We start from the raw sequence: 26,680 nt of genomic DNA on the forward strand, positions 1-26,680 counted from the left end.
CTTTTAAAAGCTTATGCCACAAAACTACTGCCAAAAGAAAATTTTGACTAAATATTGAAATTTTTTTTTTCTAAGTCTCCACCTTTCACCTCTGCCCATCACTCTGGAAGTACTACTGACTTTGACCATGCTATGTGGTCTTCATCCATTTATTCTTTAATTAAAACTGTCCATGATGATGACCATGATATTGACAACCTGCCACTATCTGCAATTTTTTTGCTTCCCTGTGTTCCAACAGATATAAGATTCCAATAGAAATCAAAACGGTTATTGAGTCATAAGTGGAAAAAAGCAGATATCTCGTTATACTTACCAAAACTTACATCCCTTCTATCTCTTATTTGTGTACCCTACCATTTATTGCAGCTTCAATATTTGGGACCTGGCATAGTTTCTGAGCTAAATTTATATTATAAAGAAATAGTATCTTGTCTGAAAGAAGCTGAATGCAGAGCTGTTCTGTTAGAACGTATCTGTATTGGTACTCAAAAAACCATCTGGTCAGCAGATTCCAATTTAAAGGCTGTGAAAAACAAAGCTAAATTCTGGCTTAGAATCCGGCTGCTCACAATCAGGGTGTATTGTGGATTTAAAAGAAAAATTAAAGTGGAATACAAGAGGTATCTTAATTCAGTAAGGTATTTGTTATAGATTTCCCTGTGAATAAACGTGTTAAGCATTAAGTGATTAATTTTGAAAAGCTTGAAAATGGTCATTAGGAGCAACATTAAAACTTAAAACGAACAAAAATTACTCCTTATATGAAAGGGGCTTTTCCTCCTCAACGCCCCGCTCTTTACGCTAAAGTTTTTTTTACTGTTTTAAAATGTAGAGTTAAGAGAAAGAGTCAAACTTTAGCGTAAAGAGCGGGGCATTGAGGAGGAAAAGCCCCTTTCATATACGGAGTAATTTTTGTTCGTTTTAAGTTTTAATGTTGCTCCTTACTTTCATTTAAAAAAACTTGTTTTTTTGTGTAATCCATATTTTGCGCCGACATACAGTTTCCATTACATGTTCTGCTGTATGTAATGGTATTAAGAATTTAAAACCTGATTCTTCTGATATAAATGAGATATCTAAAGCTCATCTTTTGCCAAGTTGCACAGCACTTGTTTTTCATTTACAGTTTTTTTCAGATGTGCATTTGCACAACGAGTGTTCCTGAGAATTTCCTGTGTGGCACTATGAGTTCAACATTAAAAAGAGGATAAACTCCAGCTGATTGGTCTTTGTACCGGCCCATTACTGTCTCTTGTGATATAAGTAATTTATTTGAATATAAAATTATTGCCCATCTGACTAATAGGACTAATGAATGAGAGAACCAGTTTGGTTTTCGGCTGGGGGTGGTTTGTCAGCATCCTCATTATATTTTAGCATCCCCTCTTTTGGACAATAATTCTAAGAGTAATGGAATTTATTTTTGCACTTTAGATCTTTTGAAAACATTTGACAGTGTAATTTTTTATTCTCCCTTTATATTTAAGCATTAATTCTTCTATTATTAAGCTTCTGCAATATTGGTATTCTAATTATTTCCTTAGTTTGAAATCTTTTCCTACTATTTTCCAAATATTATATAAAAATGATCGTTTCAATAAAAATGTTCTACTACTACTGTGGCGTTTTGTCACCTACATTTTTTTAAAATTTTAATTTCGGACATGCTTGTGAAAACATCATCTATGTATTTTCTGAAGTTTCGGATGTTTCTTATCTTGCATATGGTGAGGATTTGCTCCTGGTTAGTTACACTAGGACTGGTCTTCCAAAATGGTATCTTATGTTTCCAATGCTTTTTCTGGGATTGGCCTTTTGTTAAATGAAGTGGAGAGTGAGTTTCTATCCTTTGCTCCAACTTCTTCATCTCCTCATAATTGTGATACTTTCTCTAATCTGTCTGTTGACTCTTGGCAGTGGTTGGGCATAACCCTTACTATTAATCTCTCCAGTTTCTGTTAGTGCACTGTTTTAGATATTTCTAAAAGAATACAATTTGAATATTGGGAAAATTATTCCCAATCAAGGGAAATATAATAAAAAAGCACTGGCAAAACTCTACTCTACCTATTGTGGTCATTTAGTTTTTGAGCGGAAATTAGAAGCAATAGCACACTTTCCAAGAGCAGTTTAAGAGCTCTCTCCTGTCCCCCTTAACCTACAGGCACCGCCGTAGCCCCAAAGTACTGGATCAAAAAATTATGACCTCGAGGTTGAGATGACCTCCAGTCCCGGGGGTAGTGGCCATAAAATAAATGAATTACCCATTTTCACAGGAGTATGCTCCCAAAGTGACTAATTTACTTCACTAAATCAAAAGGTGCTACTTGCAACCGAGGTTTCTATATATGTCCTCTGCAATACTTATTGAATGGTGTTGATATTGACATGATCAAGAAATATGGAAGTCACTTTTTAGCTAATGTAAATGAAGTGAAGGATGCAAAAGCTAAACTTTGGGAGATGTGTGCCCTCAATGAGGACTGCCTGGTGAGAAAGAGTACTAATGCCATTTCTTACCACCTTAGTGAAATTATTTCATTCGTAATAGCAAGAGATAAGTGTGTCGACCCTGTGCCAACTTTTGTGACGAGGCTTCCTACTGAGTTGCCATACATTTTGGCTACTGCTTATTCTTTGCTATTTGTCAAAATCAATCAGCTGCATCAGACTGTCGTTGGTATGTCTTCAACCCTTGATAAATACCAGCTTGATTATCTAAAACTCTTCCTACCCATACAATCATAGTTATTTCGAATATACCCACTGACCTTTCCAATCCCCTGAAACAAAAAACAGTTATTGATAAGGTCAATGGTGATGAATTAGTACGTAGTGTCAAGTCTGTAAAAGACAAATGGTATATAAACACTGAGAAATCAGCTACTGAGGATTTTTGTCATTCTTTGAATGTAAAAAAAATGACTGGTACTGCTACTAAAGTGCTTTCTAAGCGTTTTTTTGGAATAATACGAGGTGTACCAACTGGAGTGGACACTGAAATACTCTCTACTTCAAAATGCCATAAAAAATATAAAGAGACTTGGCTCATCTCTGTCCATGAAACTCGAATTTGAAGACTTTTATTCTCACTCAATTTTTTTAAAGGAAGAAGTGAAGCTTGGCTACCAATACAAAGAACTACCCAAATGCTGTTCTAAATGTCGCCTCCCCAACCACGTTCAACACGGTTGTCCGGTTCCAAATGTCCCGGTTGTGCTGGAGCCCACATTTCTACAAAAGAAAAATCATGCACTGCCCCCTGCTAGATGTGTTTTTTCCCCTAGAAGGACAAAAACTTTTTCATTGATGAACCATTCAGCCAGTACAATCTACTTTGTTTGCAAGAGCATCTTTTGACATCAGCTAGCCTTAATTTTCTGTGCTGAAGTCTAAATCACACAGCATATTTAACCGCTGCCAGGATAACTGGTGGTCGTCCGTCAGAGGGTCTAGCATGCATCTTTAAGCAAAATACACATTTCCCCATCCCTATCCTTTATCATCATCATGAATTCTTTGTAGCAATCCCCATCAGATCAACTATATTTCCTGCATGACAATTGATCACGCTTAATATGAACAACCCCGTCTGTTGGGTGTGCACAATCCGTGCCTCTCAGCAGCCAGTCCCAAGCCTGGACAAAGGAGGAGGGTCGGGAAACGGACTTACAATCCGTTCTTGGGAACCAGAGGAGTAATCCCCTGGGGAAACATTCTCTTCCAACAGAAACGCTAAAGAAGAGCCTCGGATCTGAACCCCCTACCGACGACGACAAACGCATATCCCCTGACATGATTTTTAACAGAAAACAACAACCTAAAATTTGGTTTTTGGAATGTCCGCACGATGTCCCAACTATCGAAGACCGAACCAGTACACCAGGAGAGGCGCAGATACTATCTAGACATCCTGGCACTGTCCGAAGTAAGATGGACTGGCTCCAGAGAGAAATAACTTGACGACCATTTTATGGTCCTCTACAGCGGCACCGAAAGCAGGCATGAACAAGGAGTTGCACTCATCATGACCAGGGAAACCTCAAGAACTCTCTTGAAATGGACTCCCATATCGCCAAGATTCTTGAAGCGCGTTTCACTGGACGACAAGCAAAACTTTATGTAGTAGTCTGCTAAGCCCCCACTAACGTCGCAGAGATCGAGACCAAAGAAGAATTCTACCACACTCTACAGGTAATGGTCAACAGCATTCTGAAACATGACATCATGTGCGTTCTCGGTGACTTAAACGCCGTCGTTGGCAACGACAAGTCCTACTGCCGACAGGCACTCGGTAGTCACGGCATGGGCGTGCGTACGAGAATGGAACGATGCTGATCGACTTTGCTATGGCCAATGATCTGGTGATAGGAGGCAGCCTCTTTCCTCAGAGAGACGTCCACAAGTATTCATGGACCTCCCCTGGTGGTGCAGTTGTACTGGCTGAATGGTTCATCAATGAAAAAGTTTTTGTCCTTCTAGGGGAAAAAACACATCTAGCAGGGGGCAGTGCATGATTTTTCTTTTGTAGAAATGTGGGCTCCAGCACAACCGGGACATTTGGAACCGGACAACCGTGTTGAACGTGGTTGGGGAGGCGACATTTAGAACAGCATTTGGGTAGTTCTTTGTATTGGTAGCCAAGCTTCACTTCTTCCTTTAAAAAAATTGAGTGAGAATAAAAGTCTTCAAATTCGAGTTTCATGGACAGAGATGAGCCAAGTCTCTTTGTATTTTTTATGGCATTTTGAAGTAGAGAGTATTTCAGTGTCCACTCCAGTTGGTACACCTCGTATTATTCCAAAAAAACGCTTAGAAAGCACTTTAGTAGCAGTACCAGTCATTTTTTTTACATTCAAAGAATGACAAAAATCCTCAGTAGCTGATTTCTCAGTGTTTATATACCATTTGTCTTTTACAGACTTGACACTACGTACTAATTCATCACCATTGACCTTATCAATAACGGTTTTTTGTTTCAGGGGATTGGAAAGGTCAGTGGGTATATTCGAAATAACTATGATTGTATGGGTAGGAAGAGTTTTAGATAATCAAGCTGGTATTTACCAAGGGTTGAAGACATACCAACGACAGTCTGATGCAGCTGATTGATTTTGACAAAAAGCAAAGAATAAGCAGTAGCCAAAATGTATGGCAACTCAGTAGGAAGCCTCGTCACAAAAGTTGGCACAGGGTCGCCACACTTATCTCTTGCTATTACGAATGAAATAATTTCACTAAGGTGGTAAGAAATGGCATTAGTACTCTTTCTCACCAGGCAGTCCTCATTGAGGGCACACATCTCCCAAAGTTTAGCTTTTGCATCCTTCACTTCATTTACATTAGCTAAAAAGTGACTTCCATATTTCTTGATCATGTCAATATCAACACCATTCAATAAGTATTGCAGAGGACATATATAGAAACCTCGGTTGCAAGTAGCACCTTTTGATTTAGTGAAGTAAATTAGTCACTTTGGGAGCATACTCCTGTGAAAATGGGTAATTCATTTATTTTATGGCCACTACCCCCGGGACTGGAGGTCATCTCAACCTCGAGGTCATAATTTTTTGATCCAGTACTTTGGGGCTACGGCGGTGCCTGTAGGTTAAGGGGGACGGGAGAGAGCTCTTAACTGCTCTTGGAAAGTGTGCTATTGCTTCTAATTTCCGCTCAAATCATCCGAAGTTTCTAGGACCATGCCTTCCATATGGTCAGAACGAAAAAAATATAAGTATACATGCCAATCACTTGGCTCTTTACTAAGGTAAATCCGTTCTGTTTCCACTGATGTGGGTAAATGCCTACATGATTTTGCAAAAAGATACCCTCAAGGAAATTGTTAGGTAATATTTATTTTGTATTTTAGAGTTTTCAGAAGTATTAGAAGTCGCTTTTTAGAACAAAACACACTGAGGAAGTAGAAGTACTTTGTTTAATGTAGCTTTAAATTTTAGGGTAAGTGACATCTGGATAGAAGCTTCGATGCAAGAAAAAGATTTAGAAGAAATATTAGATCTCCTCCAGCTACTACAAGTTGATACAATCCATCGAGATTGGACACGGAAAGTATGGGACGAAGATTTTCAACTGAGTGCCATTGAGGATCTGTCACTACCATATGACTCATTTGTGGTTGATAATTGTCTCATTGACACATTAGAAAAATTACAAAAAGCCCTCAAAAAAGAGATTCAGAGCAACAAAAGGGTTTCATTTGCTTCTACAATTGGTGTAAATTTTTCTGATATTGATCATGAACAAAATTCAGATCTTTGTCCTAATGATCTTTTTAAACATTTACCAAGCAAACAGATAGAAATGAGACGATTGCTTGCACTTTTGAGTTATCTTTTTGAACTTGGAAGAAAAGACGAAAGTGATGAATGTCAAAGAACTAGTTTGGTTTCCATATCCATTTATTATCTACTTCTATCAATGCGGGGAAGCTCAGCATACTTGGTTTTTGTTGATTCCCTTTTTATTCAATCGCTTGGTATTTTAAAATATTTTAGTTCCCGAGAAATGTTTAATGAACTGTCCAGACCATTGATAAACATGCAGCTTATGCTAAGCCGTTATAAACTGAAAGGTAGAAGAGAAATCATCCAAAATATTGTCGAATTTTTTATCGAAATTGCCAGTTTAGAGCCTACACGTGCTTGTCTAAGTGAAGAAGATTTTTCAATTTCTACTACAAATCCCTTTATTCTCTGTTATCAAAATTTAAGATTGCTTATGAATGATATGCACGGTAGTCCGTTTGAGACAATAAAAGAAACTATGAGCTGTGTATTTCCAATTATTCTTGGCACTGGGAAAAATAACAAAGTGTCTGAGAGCATTCGGACTAGGAGTATTAGCTTTGTTGCACTGTTGACAGATTGCGGTGGTACCTTTGGAAAGAAAGCTGTTGTTTCTTTTATTCAGTTGCTTTGCTTGCACGTCGAAGATAAAGTAGATTCAAGGAAACGTGCTACTGACACAATATTTATCCTTTTGAGACTTATCCCCAATGAACTCCTTCTAAAGACGATGAAATGGTTGATGCTCATGACTTTTCATAACACTGTATCATTACGGTCTTATGCCCTAGAAATTGTGACCAAAATCGCCACAGATGAATCTATTATTCATTTCTTGATGAGTGCTTTTGATGAAGAGGTAACGTATTTCAAAGAAAATGAACAGCAGTCAGCTCCACTGAGAATGACAGATGATGCTGACCAGCAATCAATTCCGCAAAGGTCAACAGATGATGCTCCCTCTGCTAATTTAGAGGAAGAAGAAGATACCCGGGTTCAAACATTTCATGGATCTATTGATATTCCTGAACTGATTTTAGGAACTATACTAGGAAAAATGTGGGACGCTGCTCCAAGTGTTCGTGCAAGGTGTATGGGCTCAGTTTTATTATGTCTAACTAGTAATGTTGCAGTTATAAGGAAGAAACTAAGCCTTTTCCTTAGAAGCTCTGAAGGTAAATTACCTCATAACAACTTTTGTAAGGAACCAGTGGATATTTGCAAAGGGTTGATTGATAATGAGGAAATTGCAAATTGCTTTCCAGACATTGAAGACTTTTTGTTCAGCTTAATCACTTCACTGACTGAGAAAACAGTCAAGGAAAGAAAGCAAGCATTGGAATTGTTGTTCAAAATAATTGAGGTTGAAGATTGCTTCCTCAATACTACTTTTGTCAAGGTATGCTTTACTTAATATATATTCATCTTAATTCTTCAAAAGGGCTTATCACTGTCCAAATAAATACTGCTTCAATTTTTTTTTAAAGTGAAACTATTAGTTACAATTTTATTTTAAACATATTTATAGGATTTTTAAACACCTTGGAATTTAGATTCAATTCTATGAATCCTAAAATATTATAAATTTAGAGGTGTTTGTGACAAAGAACCATGGTTCAAATTTTAATGAGCTTTCCTTTTTATTTTTATTTTTTTAAGAGTGATGCTATGATTCGAAAAACTTATTTAGTTAAAGTTGTTTCGAAATATTGGTTTTTCTAAGTTATAGCTGATAATTTTCGGCATTTAAATCCTAAATAATTTGCTATTCTATATTTAATGCGCGTGACTCCTCCTCGAATACCTTTATCCTTTCTAAAATAGTAGTAGGCTTCCCAGCTCTTTTAGCTTTCTTTTTCATCTTTCTTTTTCCGTGTAGGTTCTTTGTTATGTCTTAAATAGTTTTCTTACAAGTTTAAACAAGTTTAAGTTTAAACAAGACTTACTTTTCTTGGAAACTTGAACTGTTGCAATAATCTTTGGTGTTTTTTTGTTTATTAAATGTCTTGGTGTTTATAATTTAGCTCCTTTTTTTCATTATTTAAACGTCATAGCTTTTCACTTCTTGAGACTAGCTTTATTGAATATTAGAAATAAGCTATAGGTACACTAAGCAATAGAAGTTGCAAACTGATCACCCCAAAGATGATCGTGGTTTATAGTTAAGATCTGTTCAAATGTCGATACTTTAAAACTTGACAATGACATTTAGATAAAAAAAAAACTTTCTAATCTGACAGTTTCTAAATTGACAGTCTAATCTTGAACATTATACATTAAGCATGATACAGTGAATTAGTGTCAATTGTATTGTATTGTATGAGATTAATGACGCTTCTTGACTACTAAGGTCCCTTGCGCCGGCCCTGCAATGCATTCCTGCAGCATGAAAAAAAAGTCCTCCCCGGCGGGGAATCGAACCCCGGTCTCCCGCGTGACAGGCGGGGATACTGACCACTATACTACCGAGGACATATCAGTGCAAATCCTCCAAGTACGAAATGTTTTTGACTTAACACAGCTGCTACCCCAACTGATGCAGCCGAACTTCGCTTTTTTTTATTGGTCACGTCTTTGTTTTCCTGTAGTAGACTCAGTTCTAGTAGAAAACAAATTACATTAACCAGATGCTAATTTTACGTGCTCAATGTGAATTTTATTGGCCTTTCAGCCAAAATACTTGCTTTTGATAATACAAAATAAATTTGTAAAAATAGCCATTTTACAGATAAAAAAAAAAGCGATGTCAAGGTTCTACCTGAAACAGAACTATTCATTTGACATCCTGGCTTGTAGAAACAGGATTGTGGTTCTGTTTTGTAGTTAGAGACGGGGTCAAGGGTTCATGCTTGTTCTTTGGATATAGACATTTAATATACTTGCATCAATCCACTTCAAACACTCTAAACATGCTCACGTTTCTGTTAAATAGCTTGTGTGTGGGGGGAGGAGGTTGTTGGTGTCAAGGGCAGGCTTTAGAATTCAAATCTTTTATGATTCAAATCATAAGGACACATTTGATTTTTCATGTATTTTTTATATTCATCATCTACTTTCATGTCTTCGCATGAATATAATGTGTTCGTGATGTTATATATATATATATATATATATATATATATATATATATATATATATATATATATATATATATATATATATATATATATATATATATATCTTTTTGAATTTATATTTAATTACAGAAATTGTGAACTAAATTGTACCAACTTCAAACCAAAGATGTTGCATATATATTTAACTTTGTTATACCGAAATTTTAATGTACTAAAAATATTTTTGGTACATACTATGCATTTTCCCCTTTATGTGAGTATTAATTAATAAAAAAAAATCAAAGAAAAGTAAAGAGCTGCATTAAACCAAGAATGAGCATAAAGTCAAATAATCTTCCAAGGGTTAAACTACCACAGTTCACCATCAATAAATAAATGAAACCTAAAATGAACAGGAATTACTATAAATTACCGAGTCAAACTGAACATGAGCAAAAATTAATATAAGTAGGTCTGACAACCCTCGTTCCCTCTCAAGACCAGAACGGAATTTGCGCTTTACAGGAAACAAAATACATTTTATATGTTCTCACCTTTTGACTTTCAATAAATAAAAAATTATAAAAACTTTAAGGAATAAATATCAGTATATGTGTATTCAACTGACAATCCACGGTCATTTTTTCAGTGAAGTTTTTTTTTGGTGCAATAGGGTCCCCCAGGGCCTAAGGACTTACAAATAGGTTTCAAGCCGATCGGAATAAAGTTTATTTGGCCGATTTTTGGTCCCTTCTTTGAAGAGCCCGTGTCTCAAACTTGAAATTGTTTTGGCACTGTGGGATCTTCTCAATCCGAGGACTCAGCGATGCAAGTGATCCTCTTGGCCCCGGAAATGATTCCGGAAAGTTTCAAGCTAATCATACAGAAAAAAAAGTTCTGACCCGCTTTTGGGCAAATCCCTTTTTTATTTTTGAAAATTGAGCTACTGATCTGCATAATTAATTTAGTCTATTCAATCTATTAGACTATTTAGTTTTGTTTTCTATAATTTGTATTTTATTCATGTTTTCTTTTCTTCTCCTTTTTTTCTCTTCTCTCTTTGAGTAAGTGATTATTTAATTTTTTTCTTCTCTGAGTAAGTGACTCGTATATTTTCCCCCTTTTTTACAGGCCAAAGAGCCTTTGAGGGAATAGTAAAATGTAATATTGTATGTGTGTTTCGTGATGAATAAATCTTATCTTAATGACTTAGGGATATTTCTTTCAAGACGACCGTAAGAAATTGTTTTTCCCATTTTATTCGGGGGAGGGGGGCATGCCTCCCCCTACCAAATTTTTGTGAATTCTAGAGGTGCTTCTCCCGAGAACATACAGATGTATGTTTCAAACCAATCAGCGAGAAAAGGTTGTTTTTTCTATTCCTGGACCTCTTCATAAAAGCCTAAGGGCTCCCGGCATAGGGAAGTATTCCTGAAACTTTCAAGCTGATTGGACACAAAATACGGTTTTATGGGCCTTATTTTTGTTTCAACATTTTTTTTTCTTTCTATTTTATGGGCATCAGGGCTTCCTTGGATTGCGAAGTTTCAAGCTGATTACATAAAAAAAAAAAAACTTCAACCAACTTTATTTTCCTTTTTTTGGGTGGCCCATGCCCCAATCTGATTTTTTTTTCGAATATTAGGCTACTATTGACCAAGGGACTTATGAATTTAAGCTTTAAACAACGCCCTCCTTTAGTAGATTTCAAGTCTTCACGATCTAGGACTGATACCCTCAAATTTTCGAGCTGATAGGACAGCTAAAAGCTTTTCGTGGCCTGCTTTTGGGATTTTGTCTCCATTTTTTGTTGTTGTAAGGTATCTTTGACCCAGAGGCTTAAGAGTATAGGTTTTTAGCCGATAGAAATAAAATAATTGGATTCTATTTTTGAGTTCGGTGACCCCAACCAATTTTTTTGGTTCATTAGAATCCTCTTGGTCTTGGGATTTATGGATACAAGTTTCAAGCCGATTAGAGCTGACACCCGTTGGTTTAGGGAACAATTCCTGAAAGTTCTAATCTGATCGGACAACCAAGACTAAATATCTCTGCCTTTTTCAATTAAAACTTGCTGCGGAAAATGGGAATTTGCATAATTTAGTCCATTTGCTGTGGGGCTCTTTTGTATAGAATAATGTTTCGTGGGGGAAGGGAATTTTCCATGGAGGGGGATCTGAATTTCCTGGCATTAATTAGAAATAATCAGAAATCAAATAAAAAAGTCTTCTCAACTGAAAATAAGGAGCAGCACTAAAAATTAAAACGAACAGAAATTATTACTTATATGAGGTTGGTTGCCGCCTCCTCTATACCTCGCTCCTTACGCTGAAGTTTTTTGAGAACTTTTAAAAAGGCTCATTATTCTAACTAAACGGCCCTCATGTTTCATGAGTCGTATTTAGATAATTGGAATAAAAAAGTCAAACTTAAGCGTAAAGAGCGAGGTATTGAGGAGGGAACAACCCCATACACGTAATAATATCTGTTTGTTTTAAGTTTTAGTGCTGCTCTTTGCTTTCAGCTAAAAAAAACTTGTTTTTTTTATTATTATTATTTAATAGCCATCAGGCTTGATGGGGAAGGAACAATAGTGTCTCTTAATGAACGAAGTATTTCAATCCCACTTAGAATGAGTTTGTTTAAAGGATCGTCAAGGTGGCTTGAGTCTGCTCTCCAAATTCACGAAAGTTGTGGTCCTTACCAATATTTTATTAAATGCCTTACTATGGTACATGATAAAGGCGCTAGAGGCTATGTTTTTAACACTAAAAAGAAAAGATGACCTAATATTTTTTTGAGAAATTATAAAACAGAAGCCCTAGAAACAATAGAATTTTATTCTCTCAGTAAATCAATTTGCACTTTTTTTGTATCCTAAATTCTTACTTTTCATGGATTCTTTATTTTGAAAATATGGCTCATTCCAAAGCTCCCCAATTGCAAATTTTGTTTCTGCATGTTGCTTAATTGGATCTTTCTTCTTTTGTTATGAAAGCTCAAATTTAAATTTTTTACGATTTCAGATTCATTAAGCTGATCTTTTTCCTTTTGTTAGACGTTAACGTATGTTTTAATATAATCCGATGCCCTAAAACTTGTGGGGTCAAACCCCGGGCCCACTATGTCTATTTCTGACACTGTCTGAAAATTAACCTAATCTAGATGAGATACAGGTTCTGTATCTCGGAGATGGTTATCATAGAACGGTGAAGGTAAAAGTGTAGATTAAGTGTAGGATCTTAATCCCAAGTTTGCGTACCAAGGATGGCGTAGAATTTCGATTAAGGAGATGCGGTTTTGAGATTCCTCCTCCAGACACCGACAAACCATGTGTTTAGAAGATGATAAGATGACCCGTCCTTGGTTGAGTTTCCAACTCCTGATTTCGTCATCTTCCAAGTTACTCAGTCCCAGTATGTGAGTCAGATTCAATCCCAAGGACCAGACAATATTTTCCTCGGGATTTCTTCTAACGCCCATCTAGAAAATTTGGCTCTTTGCACCTGGGCTCTTTGCATACTCCCGCTCTAAGACCCGTGTTATTTTTCCACTTTCAGATTGAGAATAAGATTCTTTGTCAGTCTCATCTTGGGTTCTGTCACCACACTTTACCGTATTTTTCTCTTTAACCAGATTTAAATTAGCTCCAAAATTCCGCCTAATCTCGGGAGGACACCCGTAATCCATCCGTGTGCCTTATAAACTGTGGGGTTTGTTTGAATTTGCGTAATATTGCGTAACCATTGCACCATCGGAGACTTACATCTTACATATAAGACATGATATTGGAATAAAAGTCAAAGTTTAGCATAAAGAGCGAGGTATTGATGAGGGAGCAATCCCCCTCGTACACATAGTAATTTCTGTTCGTTTTAAGTTTTATTGCTGCTCTCTCCTTTCACCTGAAGTGTAGCTTGAATGTAGGATATTAATCTAAAGTTTGCAAACAAAGAATGATGTAAGATTTCGATTAAGGTGATATGGTTTTCAGATTTCTCCTCCAGACACCGACAAACTAAGTGTTTACTAGATGGTAAAATGACCTGTCCTTGGTTGAGATAATTTTTGTATGTTAAGAAACCACAAACAGGAAAATGCCTGTTGTATTTTCTTATTTGGAATAGTAGGAGACAAGCTTCAGAGAATTAGCCAGCTAACATAAATGTTTTCTTTATTAGATTTCAGTTATATCCAACGGAACTTACATAGTCCCCATTTATAATGAACTATATCGATCCTTTATGTAAAATTATCTTGTCGAAAGATAAACGTGCATAAACATTATATTCACTTATTACGTCTTATGTGATGTAATAAGTAAAAGTAATTTTAAAGTTTTTGGGTATTTTTCTAGGTTAAAAAAAGAAAGGAATATTGCTCAGACACCATAAATATTTTTCAAGTTTACAGAATAACTTTAGTAATCCTGCATTAAGAACTAAAATTAAAAAAAAAGTGTTTTTTTGTTTACGGAAATAAAGCACAACGTTATAGAGATCAGCACTTTAGGAGTCGAGCCAAATAAAGTTTGGTTTCAGGAGGCAAGCAGATGTTAATAACATTTTCTACTACAGAGCTATAGAAAAAGGCAGTTTTTCGTAAAAACTGATTCCGTTTTGAAAGTGTTTTTGTTAATTATGCATGGTTTTTTAATACATCAATTTCCTTTCAAATGAGCCATTAAGCAGCTTTCTATGATTTTCCAGTGCCGAGCTAGCTGAGGAAAAAAAATGGCAAAAAAGATGCCGTCGATGTAGAATATCCTGGTTTCAGCCACTTTTCTTTATTTTCAAACCAATATATTTTCCTTTTTTTCAAGCCAAGGAACGATTATTTTCCTATACAGGGGTATTCGACTAGGCCCTTCTAATGGTGTACTTCTTTTCTTTTTTTGATCTGACTCTAGTTTTAGGAGTTATGAGCTATTCTTTTACTATGGGACGTGATCGTCTCTCACTAGGTTGCTAGCTACCGCTGCAACCCGGATAAACATAGCGTCATTACCGATTTCATCAGAGCTAACGTCAAAATATTGCGTTTTTCTGTTTACGTCATAGTCCTAATAAACTATGGAGACATTCATTATCTAGTGCATGAAAATGTAGTTCTTTGTAAAAACATTGGTTTGATTTTGATTTTTTTTTTCTTTTTTATTATAAAAGCACTTAGAGGTGACAAACTCTTGATGTTATAATAACATAAGCTACTACAGTGCTACAGAAAATTGTGGTTTTTCGTAACAAATTGATCATAATAAAAAAAAACTTTGATTACAAAATGGGTTTAACCCCATCAATTTCCTTTCAAATAAGTCATTGAACCGCTCTCTGCGATGTCTCAGTGCCAAGAGTTCTGAGGTGGAAGAGAATAAAGAAGAAGAAAGAATATGCCGTATATGCAGAATATCGTGGTTTCAGCCACTTTTCTTGATTTTCAATCCAATATATTTCCCTTTTTATTCAAGCTAAGGACAGCAAGTGTCCTATATAGGGGTTTCGGGCAAGGCGGTTCTGTGTACTTCTTGTTTTGATCCAACTTTTTTTTTTTAGGAGTTATGGGTAATTATATTTTTTAGCATGAACGTGTTGGTTTCTTACTAGGTTGCTAGCTACCGCTGCAACCCGAATGGGATACTACATTTCTTAGAATTGGAGATTATCGTCTCTTACTAGGTTGCTTGCTACAGCTGCAACCCGGATACCGCTTCAACTTGGATTATCTTGTTGAAAGATAAGCGTGTGCTATATCATCATGTACATAATTTTTTGTTCTTTAATATAAAAACACTAGCTGGTGGTGTGGCACTTGGCGCCACACCAACAACTAGTTGGTGGGGGCACTTCGCGCCCCCCAAGCCTCCCCCGCGCGCGTAAGTCGTAACGTGCCATATTAGTTACAAGCCATTGTAGTTGTGTCCCTGTTTCCCACCTGTGAATATATATATATATATGTATATATATATATATATATATATATATATATATATATATATCTATATATATATATATATAAATAAGTTGTTTGTCTGTCTGTCGACTGACGTCATGTTTGTGTGTCGACTGACGTCATGTTTGTCGACTGACGTCATTATAAGGATTGAGCTGTATGTCGTCATGAAGTTGTTTGTCGTCTGACGTCATGTTTGTCGACTAACGAAACTACAGACCGGGACACAAATGACGTGTTATGTCTGTTATAACGTAATAGAGGCAACAATCTTGACAGGGCCTTTTGAGGTTGAGGCTTTTCTTATTCCACGCATTCTCATGATTCCAATGGATCTGCCTTTTCAACCTAAAAGATTGCAATTCCCAATTTGATTAGCATATTTAGTTTTCAGTCCAGAACCACTAAAGCTATTATGTAAATATCAAAAATTTATGTTGTCTGAGCAATAATTTTTAGTTTTTATTTCAAAATAGAAAATTACCTGACAATTTTAGAATTATATCTATCTATATATATAAAAATAAGTTGTCTGTCTGTGGATCAGGTGACGTCATGTTTCTGTGTCGACTGGCGTCATGAAGTTAGTTGTCGTCATTTTTGCTATGACGGTGACGTCATTAAAGATATTTAAGACATATATGTTCACGTAGAAATCTATTAATGTTTAAGTTTAAAATGACTGATGAACTTACAATGGCAAAAGCCGATGAAGATGCTCAAAGAGTCTATGCCAAAAAACTTGCTGCTGATAGAGAAAGTCAGAAAAGAAAGCGTGCCGTGGAATCAAAAGAACAGCAAGGCAACAGGCTTGAGGCTAAAGAACGCAAAACCGCGCAGTTAGATGAAGATCCACCTGGACAGCGAGAGTCAAAACATATCAAAACTGAAAATGATAGCGATGATGATTGGGTTTGGATTTTGACTTGGATAAGGTCATCAATGCCTACCAGATTTTAGTTAAAAAAACAAAGGTTCGGCGATATGTATTTTATAGTGAAGCTGAAAAATAAAGAAGAAAAAGAAAACTGAAAAAAGAAAAAATGTAAAATACTAAAAAATACTAAAAAGAAAAAAACACTCAAAGAGAAATTACAGACCGGGACACAAATGACGACCGGGACAGAGGGAATATAAATAACGACCGGGACACTCAAAGAGAAATTACAGACTGGGATACCGGGACACAAATGACGACCGGGACACAGGGAATATAAATGACGACCAGGACACAGGTATTTAAGAATATCGTTCAAAGACAAATTTTTAATTGTAAGAAGACCGTTGAAAGAGAAATTTCTAATTGTAAAATTACTGAAGAACCTACAATGGCAACGGTACCACCATCGAAGTAGATAACCAGTGGGTTGTTCCATATTCCCCATTATTATCAAAAACATTTAATGCACACATAAACGTTGAATACTGTAACTCCGTAAAGGCAATCAAATACATATGTAAATACGTCAACAAAGGCAGTGACATGGCAGTTTTTGGCTTGCAGCCCGAAATCAAAGATTTCGACGAAATCGTAAAATATCAGGCTGGAAGATACATAAGCAGTAATGAAGCTGTTTGGCGAATTCTTTCATTTCCGATACATGAACGTAGTCCAGCTGTTGTTCACTTAGCGGTACATTTACTGAATGGTCAACGTGTTTATTTCTCGGAAACCAACGTGCAACAAAGAGCCCTGAATCCACTGGATACAAAATTAACAGCTTTTTTTTCGCTTTGCAAAAATGATTCTTTTGCAAAAAAACTGCTGTATACTGAAGTGCCTTCGTATTACACGTGGAATACTAAAAATAAAGTATTTGAGCGTCGAAAACAGGGTAAGTCAGCCGACGGCCAACCTACCGTCTTCAAAGATACCACGATAGGAAGACTCTACACCGTTCACTCCAATCAACATGAATGCTTCTTTCTACGCCTGCTTTTGGTGAATGTACCCGGTCCGACATCCTTTGAGTATTTGAGAACTGTAAACGGTACTATACATGACACTTACCGTAGTGCATGCCAAGCTCTGAATTTATTGGAGAATGACCAACACTGGGATAACTGCATCAATGACGCGTGCGAAACGTCAACCCCAAGTCAAATTCGTGCATTGTTTGGCATCATTTTAACAACTTGCTCTCCATCAGCTCCTACAGAGTTATGGGAAAAAATATAAGTCAAAAATGTCCGAAGATATACTCCATCGAAAACAGTTAGAGACGTCAGATATGACTTTTGATTTTACATCAGAAATTTCTAACTACACTTTAGTTATTATAGAAATTTTGTGCCTAGGTATGGCAAACAAACCTCTTCAGGATTTGGGAATGCCTTCACCTAACCGTATCGCTGCTGTTTTGACATGTGTAGAATTGGATCGTGAACAAAGTTACAGTACGAGTGATCTATTGTCGTATGTACAAAATAACATTTCCAAGCTAACGTCGGAACAAAAAGACATTTATGATACGATAGATTCAATTTCAGGCCGTATACAACTACCTGCTGATTTCTGTAATTTAGTGACGTCCAAAAATGAATTGATTGAAAAAGTATTTCCGAATATTCTAAAAAATTATAAAAATAATAAATGGCTAAGTGAAAGAGCGATTCTCGCACCCAAAAATATAGACGTCCACGAAATCAACAATATTGTTTTGACCAAGATTCGAGACCAGGCAGTCCTTTACAAGTCAGTCGACACAGTTTTGGAACCAAATGAAGCGGTTAATTATCCATCTGAATTTTTAAATTCTATAGATCTTTCAGGGTTTCCACCACACGTGCTACAACTAAAAATAGGCGTACCAATAATACTTTTAAGAAATATCAACCCACCAAAGCTTTGCAATGGCACGCGACTTGCCGTAAAAAAAAACAATGGAAAACCTAATAGAGACCACAATCTTGACAGGGCCTTTTGAGGGTGAGGCTGTTCTTATTCCTCGCATTCCCATGATTCCAACGGATCTGCCTTTTCAATTTAAAAGATTTCAATTCCCAATTCGATTAGCATTTGCAATCACCATTAACAAAGCTCAAGGTCAATCATTAGAAAAATGTGGTATAGATCTTAATACTAATTGTTTTTCCCATGGACAATAGTACGTTGCATGTTCGAGGGTCGGTAAACCTGGCAATCTATTTATATGCAGCGAAAATTGGACAGCGAAGAATGTTGTATATTCGCAAGTTTTACGCAGTTAATTTGTATTGTATCTATCTATCTATATAAAAACGAGTTGTGTGTATGCATGTTTGTTTGTTTGTAAAAAGAGCGTTTGCATATGACGTCATTATTAGTACATACGGCTTTGTATATGCACAGACAATGGGAAAGCCAAGAATGTTGTATATTCGCAATTTTTACGTAGTTTAACTCCTGCAGACGAAATGAATGCTTGCCTGAAAAATTCTAATTTATGGGCACACGTAAAAATATTAAAATTAACTACAAATATGCGTGTCCGATTGCAAAACGATGACTCTGGTCAAACATTTTCAGATCAATTGCTGGCAATTGGAAACGGAAAGCTCCCAGTAGTGGGAAAGCCAAAAATGTTGTATATTCGCAATTTTTACGTAGTTTGAAACACATATATAAATTTATCTATATTCACAGGTGGGACACAGGGACACAACTACAATGGCGCGTAACTAATATGGCGCGTAACGACTTACGCGCGCGGGGGGGCTTGGGGGGCGCGAAGCGCCCCACCAACTAGGTGTTAGGGTGGCGCTTTGCGCCACCCCAACAGCTAGTTTTTATATATATAGATAGATAGATAAGTTGTTTGTCGTTCTGTCGACTGACGTCATTATAAGGATTGAGCTGTATGTCGTCATGAAGTTAGTTGTCGTCATGTTTGTTATGACGATGCTTAGTATATGACGTCATTATAAGTATTTAAGAAAATCGTTCAAAGACAAATTTTTAATTGTAAGAAGATCGTTGAAAGAGAAATTTTTAACTGTAAAATGACTGAAGAACCTACAATGGCAACAGCCGAGGAAGCTGCTCAAAGAGTCTATGCCAAAAGACTTGCGGCTGATAGAGAAAGTAAGAAAAGACAGCGTGCCGAGGAATCACAAGAACAGCAAGAAAACAGGCGTGCGGCTGATAGAGAAAATAAGAAAAGAAAGCGTGCCGAGGAATCACAACAACGGCATGAAATTAGGCTTGCGTCTCAAAGAGAAATCACCAAAAGAAAGCCTGCCGAGGAATCACAAGAGCAACCTGAAAATTATCGCCTGACATTCAGGTACAGCCCAGTCGATGATTATAGCTTGAGTAGATGTGTTCAAATCGGGACTATGTCTAAAATTTGTCCCTATTGCAAGGCCTTGAAATTCAATGGTGAAACAATGGGAATGTATTGCGCCTCAGGAAAAGTTTAACTTCCTCTACTGGCTGCACCACCAGAGCCATTGAAGACTTTGCTTACTGGAACTACGTCAGAATCCAAGCGTTTTTTTTTATCACAGATCAGAAAATATAACTCATGTTTCCAAATGACGTCGTTTGGTGCCCAAATCGAAAATCCAGATCAATTTATGCCTACTTTCAAAGTAAAAGGGCAAATTTATCATAGAGCAGGGTCCCTTCTACCATTCTCAGGCGAGAATCATAAATTTTTACAACTGTACTTCATCAGTGATAGAAATTCTGAATTGAATGCACGTTGCGAAATTTCTCCCGACGTTGAAAGGACAATCGTTTCCCAATTGCAACATCTTTTCCACGAAAATAATAATTTAGTGCGTCTGTTCAAAACAGCCATCGATTTGATGCCTACTGATACGCATAAAATTGTTATTTCCGCTGACAAAACGCCTCCTGGCCAACATTTGCGCAGGTACAATGCTCCAACTATCGACGAAGTGGCAATCGTTATGGTCGGTGATCAGTTTTTTCCTCGAGATATTATTCTTCATAAGCGAAACGCTCAGTTGGTAAGAATTGCTGAAACTCATCGATACTACGATGCCCTACAATATCCTATCATTTTTTGGGATGGAGCCGACGGCTATCACTTTAATATTAAATTGATAAATCCAGCCACTAACAAAGAAATGAATAAGAAATGCATTGCAATGCATTATTATTCCTATAGACTAATGATTCGGTAGGATGAAGACGATTATATTTTAAAATGCCGTCAATTGTTTCACCAATACATCGTTGATATGTATGCAAAAATTGAATCAGAACGTTTGCTATTTATCCGTCTGAATCAGACCAAGCTCCGCTCTGAACAACACATTCATTTGAGAGATGCAGCTGTAAATGACGGTAATACCACAAACGTTGGAAGATTAACGATTTTATCTTCGTCATATGCTGGCAGTCCCCGTCATATGCATGAATATACTCAAGATGCTATTGCGTATGTTCGTCTCTATGGTCGTCCAGATTTATTTATTACATTTACATGTAATCAATCTTGGGACGAGATACAGCAGCTTTTACTTCGAGGACAATCGGCGGTTCATAGACATGACATTACGGCCCATGTCTTCCGGCAAAAGTTGAAATCACTGATAAACTACATAGTAAAACTTGAAGTGTTTGGGTTAGTGCGATGCTTGATGTACTCAGTGGAACGGCAAAAACAAGGATTGCCACACGCACATATACTAATCTGGCTACATTATGAAATTACTTCTAATGAAATTGATGATGTGATTTCCGCTGAAATACCTGATGAAAATGTCGATAAGGGGTTATATGATTTTGTTGTAAAAAATATGATACATGGACCTTGCGGTGCACTGAACGAAAATTCACCATGCATGGCCAAAGGAAGGTGCACAAAGCAATATCCTCGACTTTTAGTATCCAACACAATCACTGGCAATGATGGTTACCCACAATATAGAAGAAGATCTACTGAAGATGGCGGTAAAACAGCAATAATTAAGAAGCGTAACGGTACCACCATCAAAGTAGATAACCAGTGGGTTGTTCCATATTCCCCTTTATTATCAAAAACATTTAATGCACACATAAACGTTGAATACTGTAACTCCGTAAAGGCAATCAAATACATATGTAAATACGTCAACAAAGGCAGTGACATGACAGTTTTTGGCTTGTAGTCCTAAATCAGTGATATCGACGAAATCGTACAATATCAGGCTGGAAGATACATAAGCAGTAATGAAGCTGTTTGGCGAATTCTTTCATTTCCGATACATGAACGTAGTCCAGCTGTTGTTCACTTAGCGGTACATTTACAGAATGGTCAACGTGTTTATTTTTCGGAATCCAACGTGCAACAAAGAGCCCTGAATCCACCGGATACAACGTTAACTGCTTTCTTTTCGCTATGCAGAAATGATTCTTTTGCAAAAAAACTGCTGTATACTGAAGTGCCTTCGTATTACACGTGGAATACTAAAAATAAAGTATTTGAACGTCGAAAACAGGGTAAGTCAGTCGACGGCCAACCTACCATCTTCAACGATACCACGATAGGAAGACTCTACACCGTTCACATCAATCAACATGAATGCTTCTTTCTCCGCCTGCTTTTGAGGAATGTACCCGGTCCGACGTCCTTTGAGTATTTGAGAACTGTAAACGGTACTATACATGACACTTACCGTAGTGCATGCCAAGGTCTGAATTTATTGGAGAATGACCAACACTGGGATAACTGCATCAATGACGCGCACGAAACGTCAACTCCAAGTAAAATTCGTGCATTGTTCGGAATCATTCTAACAACTTACTCTCCTTCAGCTCCTACAGAGTTATGGGGAAAACATAAATCGAAAATGTTCGGAGATATACTCCATCGAAAACGGTTAGAGACGTCAGATATGACTTTTGATTTTACATCAGAAATTTATAACTACACTTTAGTTATTATAGAAATTTTGTGCCTATGTATGGCAAACAAACCTCTTCAGGATTTGGGAATGCCTTCACCTAATCGTACCGCTGCTGTTTCGACATGTGTAGAATTGGATCGTGAACAAAGTTACAGTACGAGTGATCTATTGTCGTATGTACAAAATAACATTTCCAAGTTAACGTCGGAACAAAAAGACATTTATGATACGATAATGCATTGTGTCGATAACAACGTTGGAGAAATTTTCTTTTTGGATGCGCCAGGAGGTACTGGTAAAACGTTTGTGATAAAACTGATTCTGGCATCAATTTGATCAAAAAATGATATAGCGTTGGCAATTGCGTCGTCCGGAATAGCCGCAACGTTGCTGCCTGGTGGAAGAACTGCTCATTCCGCTTTGAAATTGCCTCCGAATTTGCATTCTACAGAAACTCCCACGTGCAATATTTCCAAATCATCTGGGATGGGTAAAGTATACCAGCAATGCAAACTTATCATTTGGGACGAGTGCACAATGGCACACAAAAAATCATTCGAGGCTCTGGATCAATCTTTGAGAGATTTGCGAGGGAAGTCGAAACCCTTTGGCAGCACATTAATATTGCTTGCGGGAGATTTCAGGCAAACATTACCTATAATACCTAGATCAACTCCTGCAGACGAAATGAATGCTTGCCTGAAAAATTCTAATTCATGGGCACACGTAAAAATATTAAAATTAACCACAAATATGCGTGTCCGATTGCAAAACGATGACTCTGGTCAAACATTTTCAGATCAATTGCTGGCAATTGGAAACGGAAAGCTCCCAGGAGACTCAATTTCAGGACGTATACAACTACCTGCTGATTTCTGTAATATAGTGACGTCCAAAAATGAATTGATTGAAAAAGTATTTCCGAATAATCTAAAAAATTATAAAGATAATAAATGGCTAAGTGAAAGAGCGATTCTCGCACCCAAAAATATAGACGTCCACGAAATCAACAATATTGTTTTGACCAAGATCCGAGACCAGGCAGTCCTTTACAAGTCAGTCGACACAGTTTTGGAACCAAATGAGGCGGTTATTTATCCATCTGAATTTTTAAATTCCGTGGATCTTTCAGGGTTTCCATCACACGTGCTACAACTAAAAATAGACGTACCAATAATATTGTTACGTAACATAAACCCACCAAAGCTTTGCAATGGCACGCGACTTGCCGTAAAAAAAAACAATGGAAAACGTAATAGAGGCAACAATCTTGACAGGGCCTTTTGAGGGTGAGGCTGTTCTTATTCCTCGCATTCCCATGATTCCAACGGATCCGCCTTTTCAATTTAAAAGATTGCAATTCCCAATTCGATTAGCATTTGCAATCACCATCAACAAAGCTCAAGGTCAATCATTAGAAAAATGTGGTATAGATCTTAATACTGATTGTTTTTCCCATGGACAATTGTACGTTGCATGTTCGAGGGTCGGTAAACCTGACCATCTATTTATATGCAGCGACAATTGGACAGCAAAGAATGTTGTATATTCGCAAGTTTTACGCAGTTAATTTGTATTGTATCTATCTATCTATATAAAAACGAGTTGTGTGCATGCATGTTGGTTTGTTTGTTAAAAGAGCGTTTGCATATGACGTCATTATAAGTACATAAGGCTTTGTATGCGCACAGACAATGGGAAAGCCAAAAATGTTGTATATTCGCAAGTTTTACGTAGTTCAAAACACATATATAAATTTATATCCTAATGCTGTTGACCATCTGGGGGGGGGGGAGTGGGTGGCCCGTTAATTCGGAGAAATAGAAAAATTGAAGTATTTTTAACTTACGAACGGTTGGTCAGATCTTAATGAAATTTGATGTTTGGAAGGATATCGTGTCTCAGAGCTGTTATTTTAAATTCCGACCGGATATGGTGACACTGGGGGGATATGGGAGGGGGAAACTTAAAATCTTGGAAAACACGTAGAATGGAGGGATCGGGATGAAACTCGGTGGGAAAAATAAGCACGTGTCCTAGATAACCGGAACGGATCCGCTCTCTTTGGGGTAGTTGGGGAGAAGGGTTAATTCTGAAAAATTAGAAAAAATTTGGTATTTTTAACTGACGAACGGGTGATTGGATCTCAATGAAATTTAATATTTAGAAGGGTATCGTGTCTCGAAAAAAATTAGAAAAATTAGAATAATTCTGAAAAATTAGAAAAAACGAGGTATTTTTAACTTATGAACGGGTGATCGGATCTCAATGAAATTTGATATTTAGAAGGATATCGTGTCTCAAAGCTCTTATTTTAAATCCCGACCGGGTCTGGTGACATTGGGGGGAGCTTGAGGTGGGGAACCTAGAATCATGGAAAACGCTTAGATTGGAGGGATCGGGATGAGACTTTGTGGGACAAATAAGCAGAAGTCTTTGATACGCGATTTACATAATTGGAACGGATCCGCTCTATTGGAGGGGTGATTAATTCAGAAAATTTAGAAAAAATGACGTATTTTTAACTTACGAAGGAGTGATGGGATTGTAACGAAACTTCATGTTTGGAAGTATCTTGTAACTCAGATCTCTTATTTAAATCTCAAACGGATCTAGCGTAATTGGAGGGGGGCAGTTGGGGGGACTGGAAATCTTAGAAAATACTTAAAGCGGTGAGATCAGGATGAAACTGGATGGAAGAATAAAAACCTGTCTAAGATACGTGACTGACATAACCGGACCGGATCTTCTCTCTTTGGTGGAGCTAGGGGGGGGGGGGGTAATTTTGAAGATTGAGGTATTTGTAACTTACGAAAGGGTGACCAGAGCTTAATGAAACTAATAAGCACAAGTCCTTGTGCCATGGCTTTGTGCAATTGGCCATGACTTTGACTTTTCCCACAACTATTCCCTTTTTTTTAAATTCAAAAATCAACGGATCTCGGTCGAGGCCTTCGGCCTCGACCTCGATGCTCTAATTTTAAATTCCGACCAGAATCTGTGACATTGGGGGGAGTTGAAGGTGAAACCGGAATTCTTGGAAAACGTGAAAATTGGGGTATTTATATCTTACGAATAGGTGATCGGATCTTAATGAAATTTGATATTTAGAAGGAATTCATGTCTTAGAGCTTTTATTTCAAATCCCGACCAGATCTTTTGACATTGCGGGGAGTTGGAGAGGGAAACCTTGGAAAACACTTGGTGTGGAGGAATCGGGATGAAGCTTGGTGGATAGAATAAGCAAATGTCCTTGATACGTGATTGACGGAACCGTACTGTATTTGCTCTGTTTGGGGGAGTTGGGAAGAGGGGTTCAGTGATTTGGCGTGTTTGGTGCTTCTGGACGTGCTAGGACGATGAATATTGGTAGGCGTGTCAGGGAGCTGTACAAATTGACTTGATAAAGTCGTTTTCCCAGATTCGACCATCTGGGGGGCTAAAGGGGGAGGAAAAATTAGGTGTTTATAACTTGCGAGTGGGTGACCGGATCTTAATGAATTTTGATATTTAGAAGGACATCGTGACTCGGAGCTCTTATTTTAAATCCTGACCGGCATTAAGCCTCTTATATCCTTTTAAATCCATCTGTTGATTCATAGAATTTTGTTAGAGCTCATACCATATGATCTCTTGGCTCTTAGCTCTTCTTGCCTCGTCACAAGTGCCATATGAGCTATTAGCTCTTGTTTTTTTTTGTGTGTTTCTTACAATCGTTCATCTGGATTTAGCGTATCTATATGTTGTGGTTATTCTTAGGTTGTTGATGAAATAAGAGGTCTATTGTTTTTTTAAAGTGTCATTTCAGCACAACACTCAAATAATGAATGAACGCACATGAATTAGTGGCTAACGTGGTCATAAGGCTCTGCTAATAAAATAGTCAATTACGCTTAATTTATTATTTACTATAAGAAGGGTCGTAAGGTGAATATTTATTTTTTGTATCTAGGGGGATTGAGTTATATCCTAGTGTGAAAGGCGTGGAAGAAGGACTCGTGAATTTGACTCGAAAGGTTGGTAGTTCATTTGACAAATTAAACATTTTTTGGTTATTACTTAAGTCAAGAAATCTTTCAGTCCTTTTTTGTGAATGCTAACTCCTATTTTCTCCAGGTTTTGTGTACCCTATTAAGCTACGATGCATTAAATTTCCTCCTTGAACTTTAGCCCTAAGACTTGTATTGCAATCATTTTACTATTGTCTTATGTATTCGTCAGATAGCAGCTCAAAATTGTCGCGACCCGTCTGTGATCATTCGCCAAGCATCTTTGATCCTTTTGACAGATTTGCTCATGAAAAAACCATGTATTGCTACCAGAAATGCTTGGATCCAGAATATTCTGCCAGCTACGGAAGATAGAGAAGAAAAAATCGTGAAGCAGGCAGTAGAGGTAATATTTTTATGTCCCAAAAAAAAATCCATCTATTTACTCCTTTTCTTTGCTCTGACAGAAGGTAAATATGGGATACTTTGTAAAAATAATATCAAGATTAAAATTTAAGGGTGGATTATTAAGGGCTTT

At 37.1% G+C, this 26,680-nt stretch overlaps 1 protein-coding gene and 1 non-coding gene across 2 annotated transcripts in view; one reads left to right on the forward strand and one right to left on the reverse strand.

Annotated features, from left to right (window-relative positions):
* Window positions 1-26,674, forward strand: part of LOC136031197 (uncharacterized) — a 28,546-nt gene extending 1,872 nt beyond the window's left edge. The window contains exons 2-3 of the mRNA XM_065710555.1: window positions 5,961-7,707; window positions 26,375-26,674. Of these exons, the coding sequence (XP_065566627.1) occupies window positions 5,989-7,707; window positions 26,375-26,659 (2,004 nt within the window). The 5' untranslated portion in view covers window positions 5,961-5,988 and the 3' untranslated portion in view covers window positions 26,660-26,674. The remainder of the gene's footprint in view (window positions 1-5,960; window positions 7,708-26,374) is intronic.
* Trnad-guc (transfer RNA aspartic acid (anticodon GUC)) lies at window positions 8,709-8,780 on the reverse strand. Its single transcript has one exon. It is a non-coding gene; the product is annotated as a tRNA-Asp (tRNA).
* Window positions 26,675-26,680: the final 6 nt, after the last annotated feature.

Source organism: Artemia franciscana, chromosome 9, assembly GCF_032884065.1.
Source record: "Artemia franciscana chromosome 9, ASM3288406v1, whole genome shotgun sequence".
Classification (NCBI taxonomy): Eukaryota; Metazoa; Arthropoda; class Branchiopoda; order Anostraca; family Artemiidae; genus Artemia; species Artemia franciscana.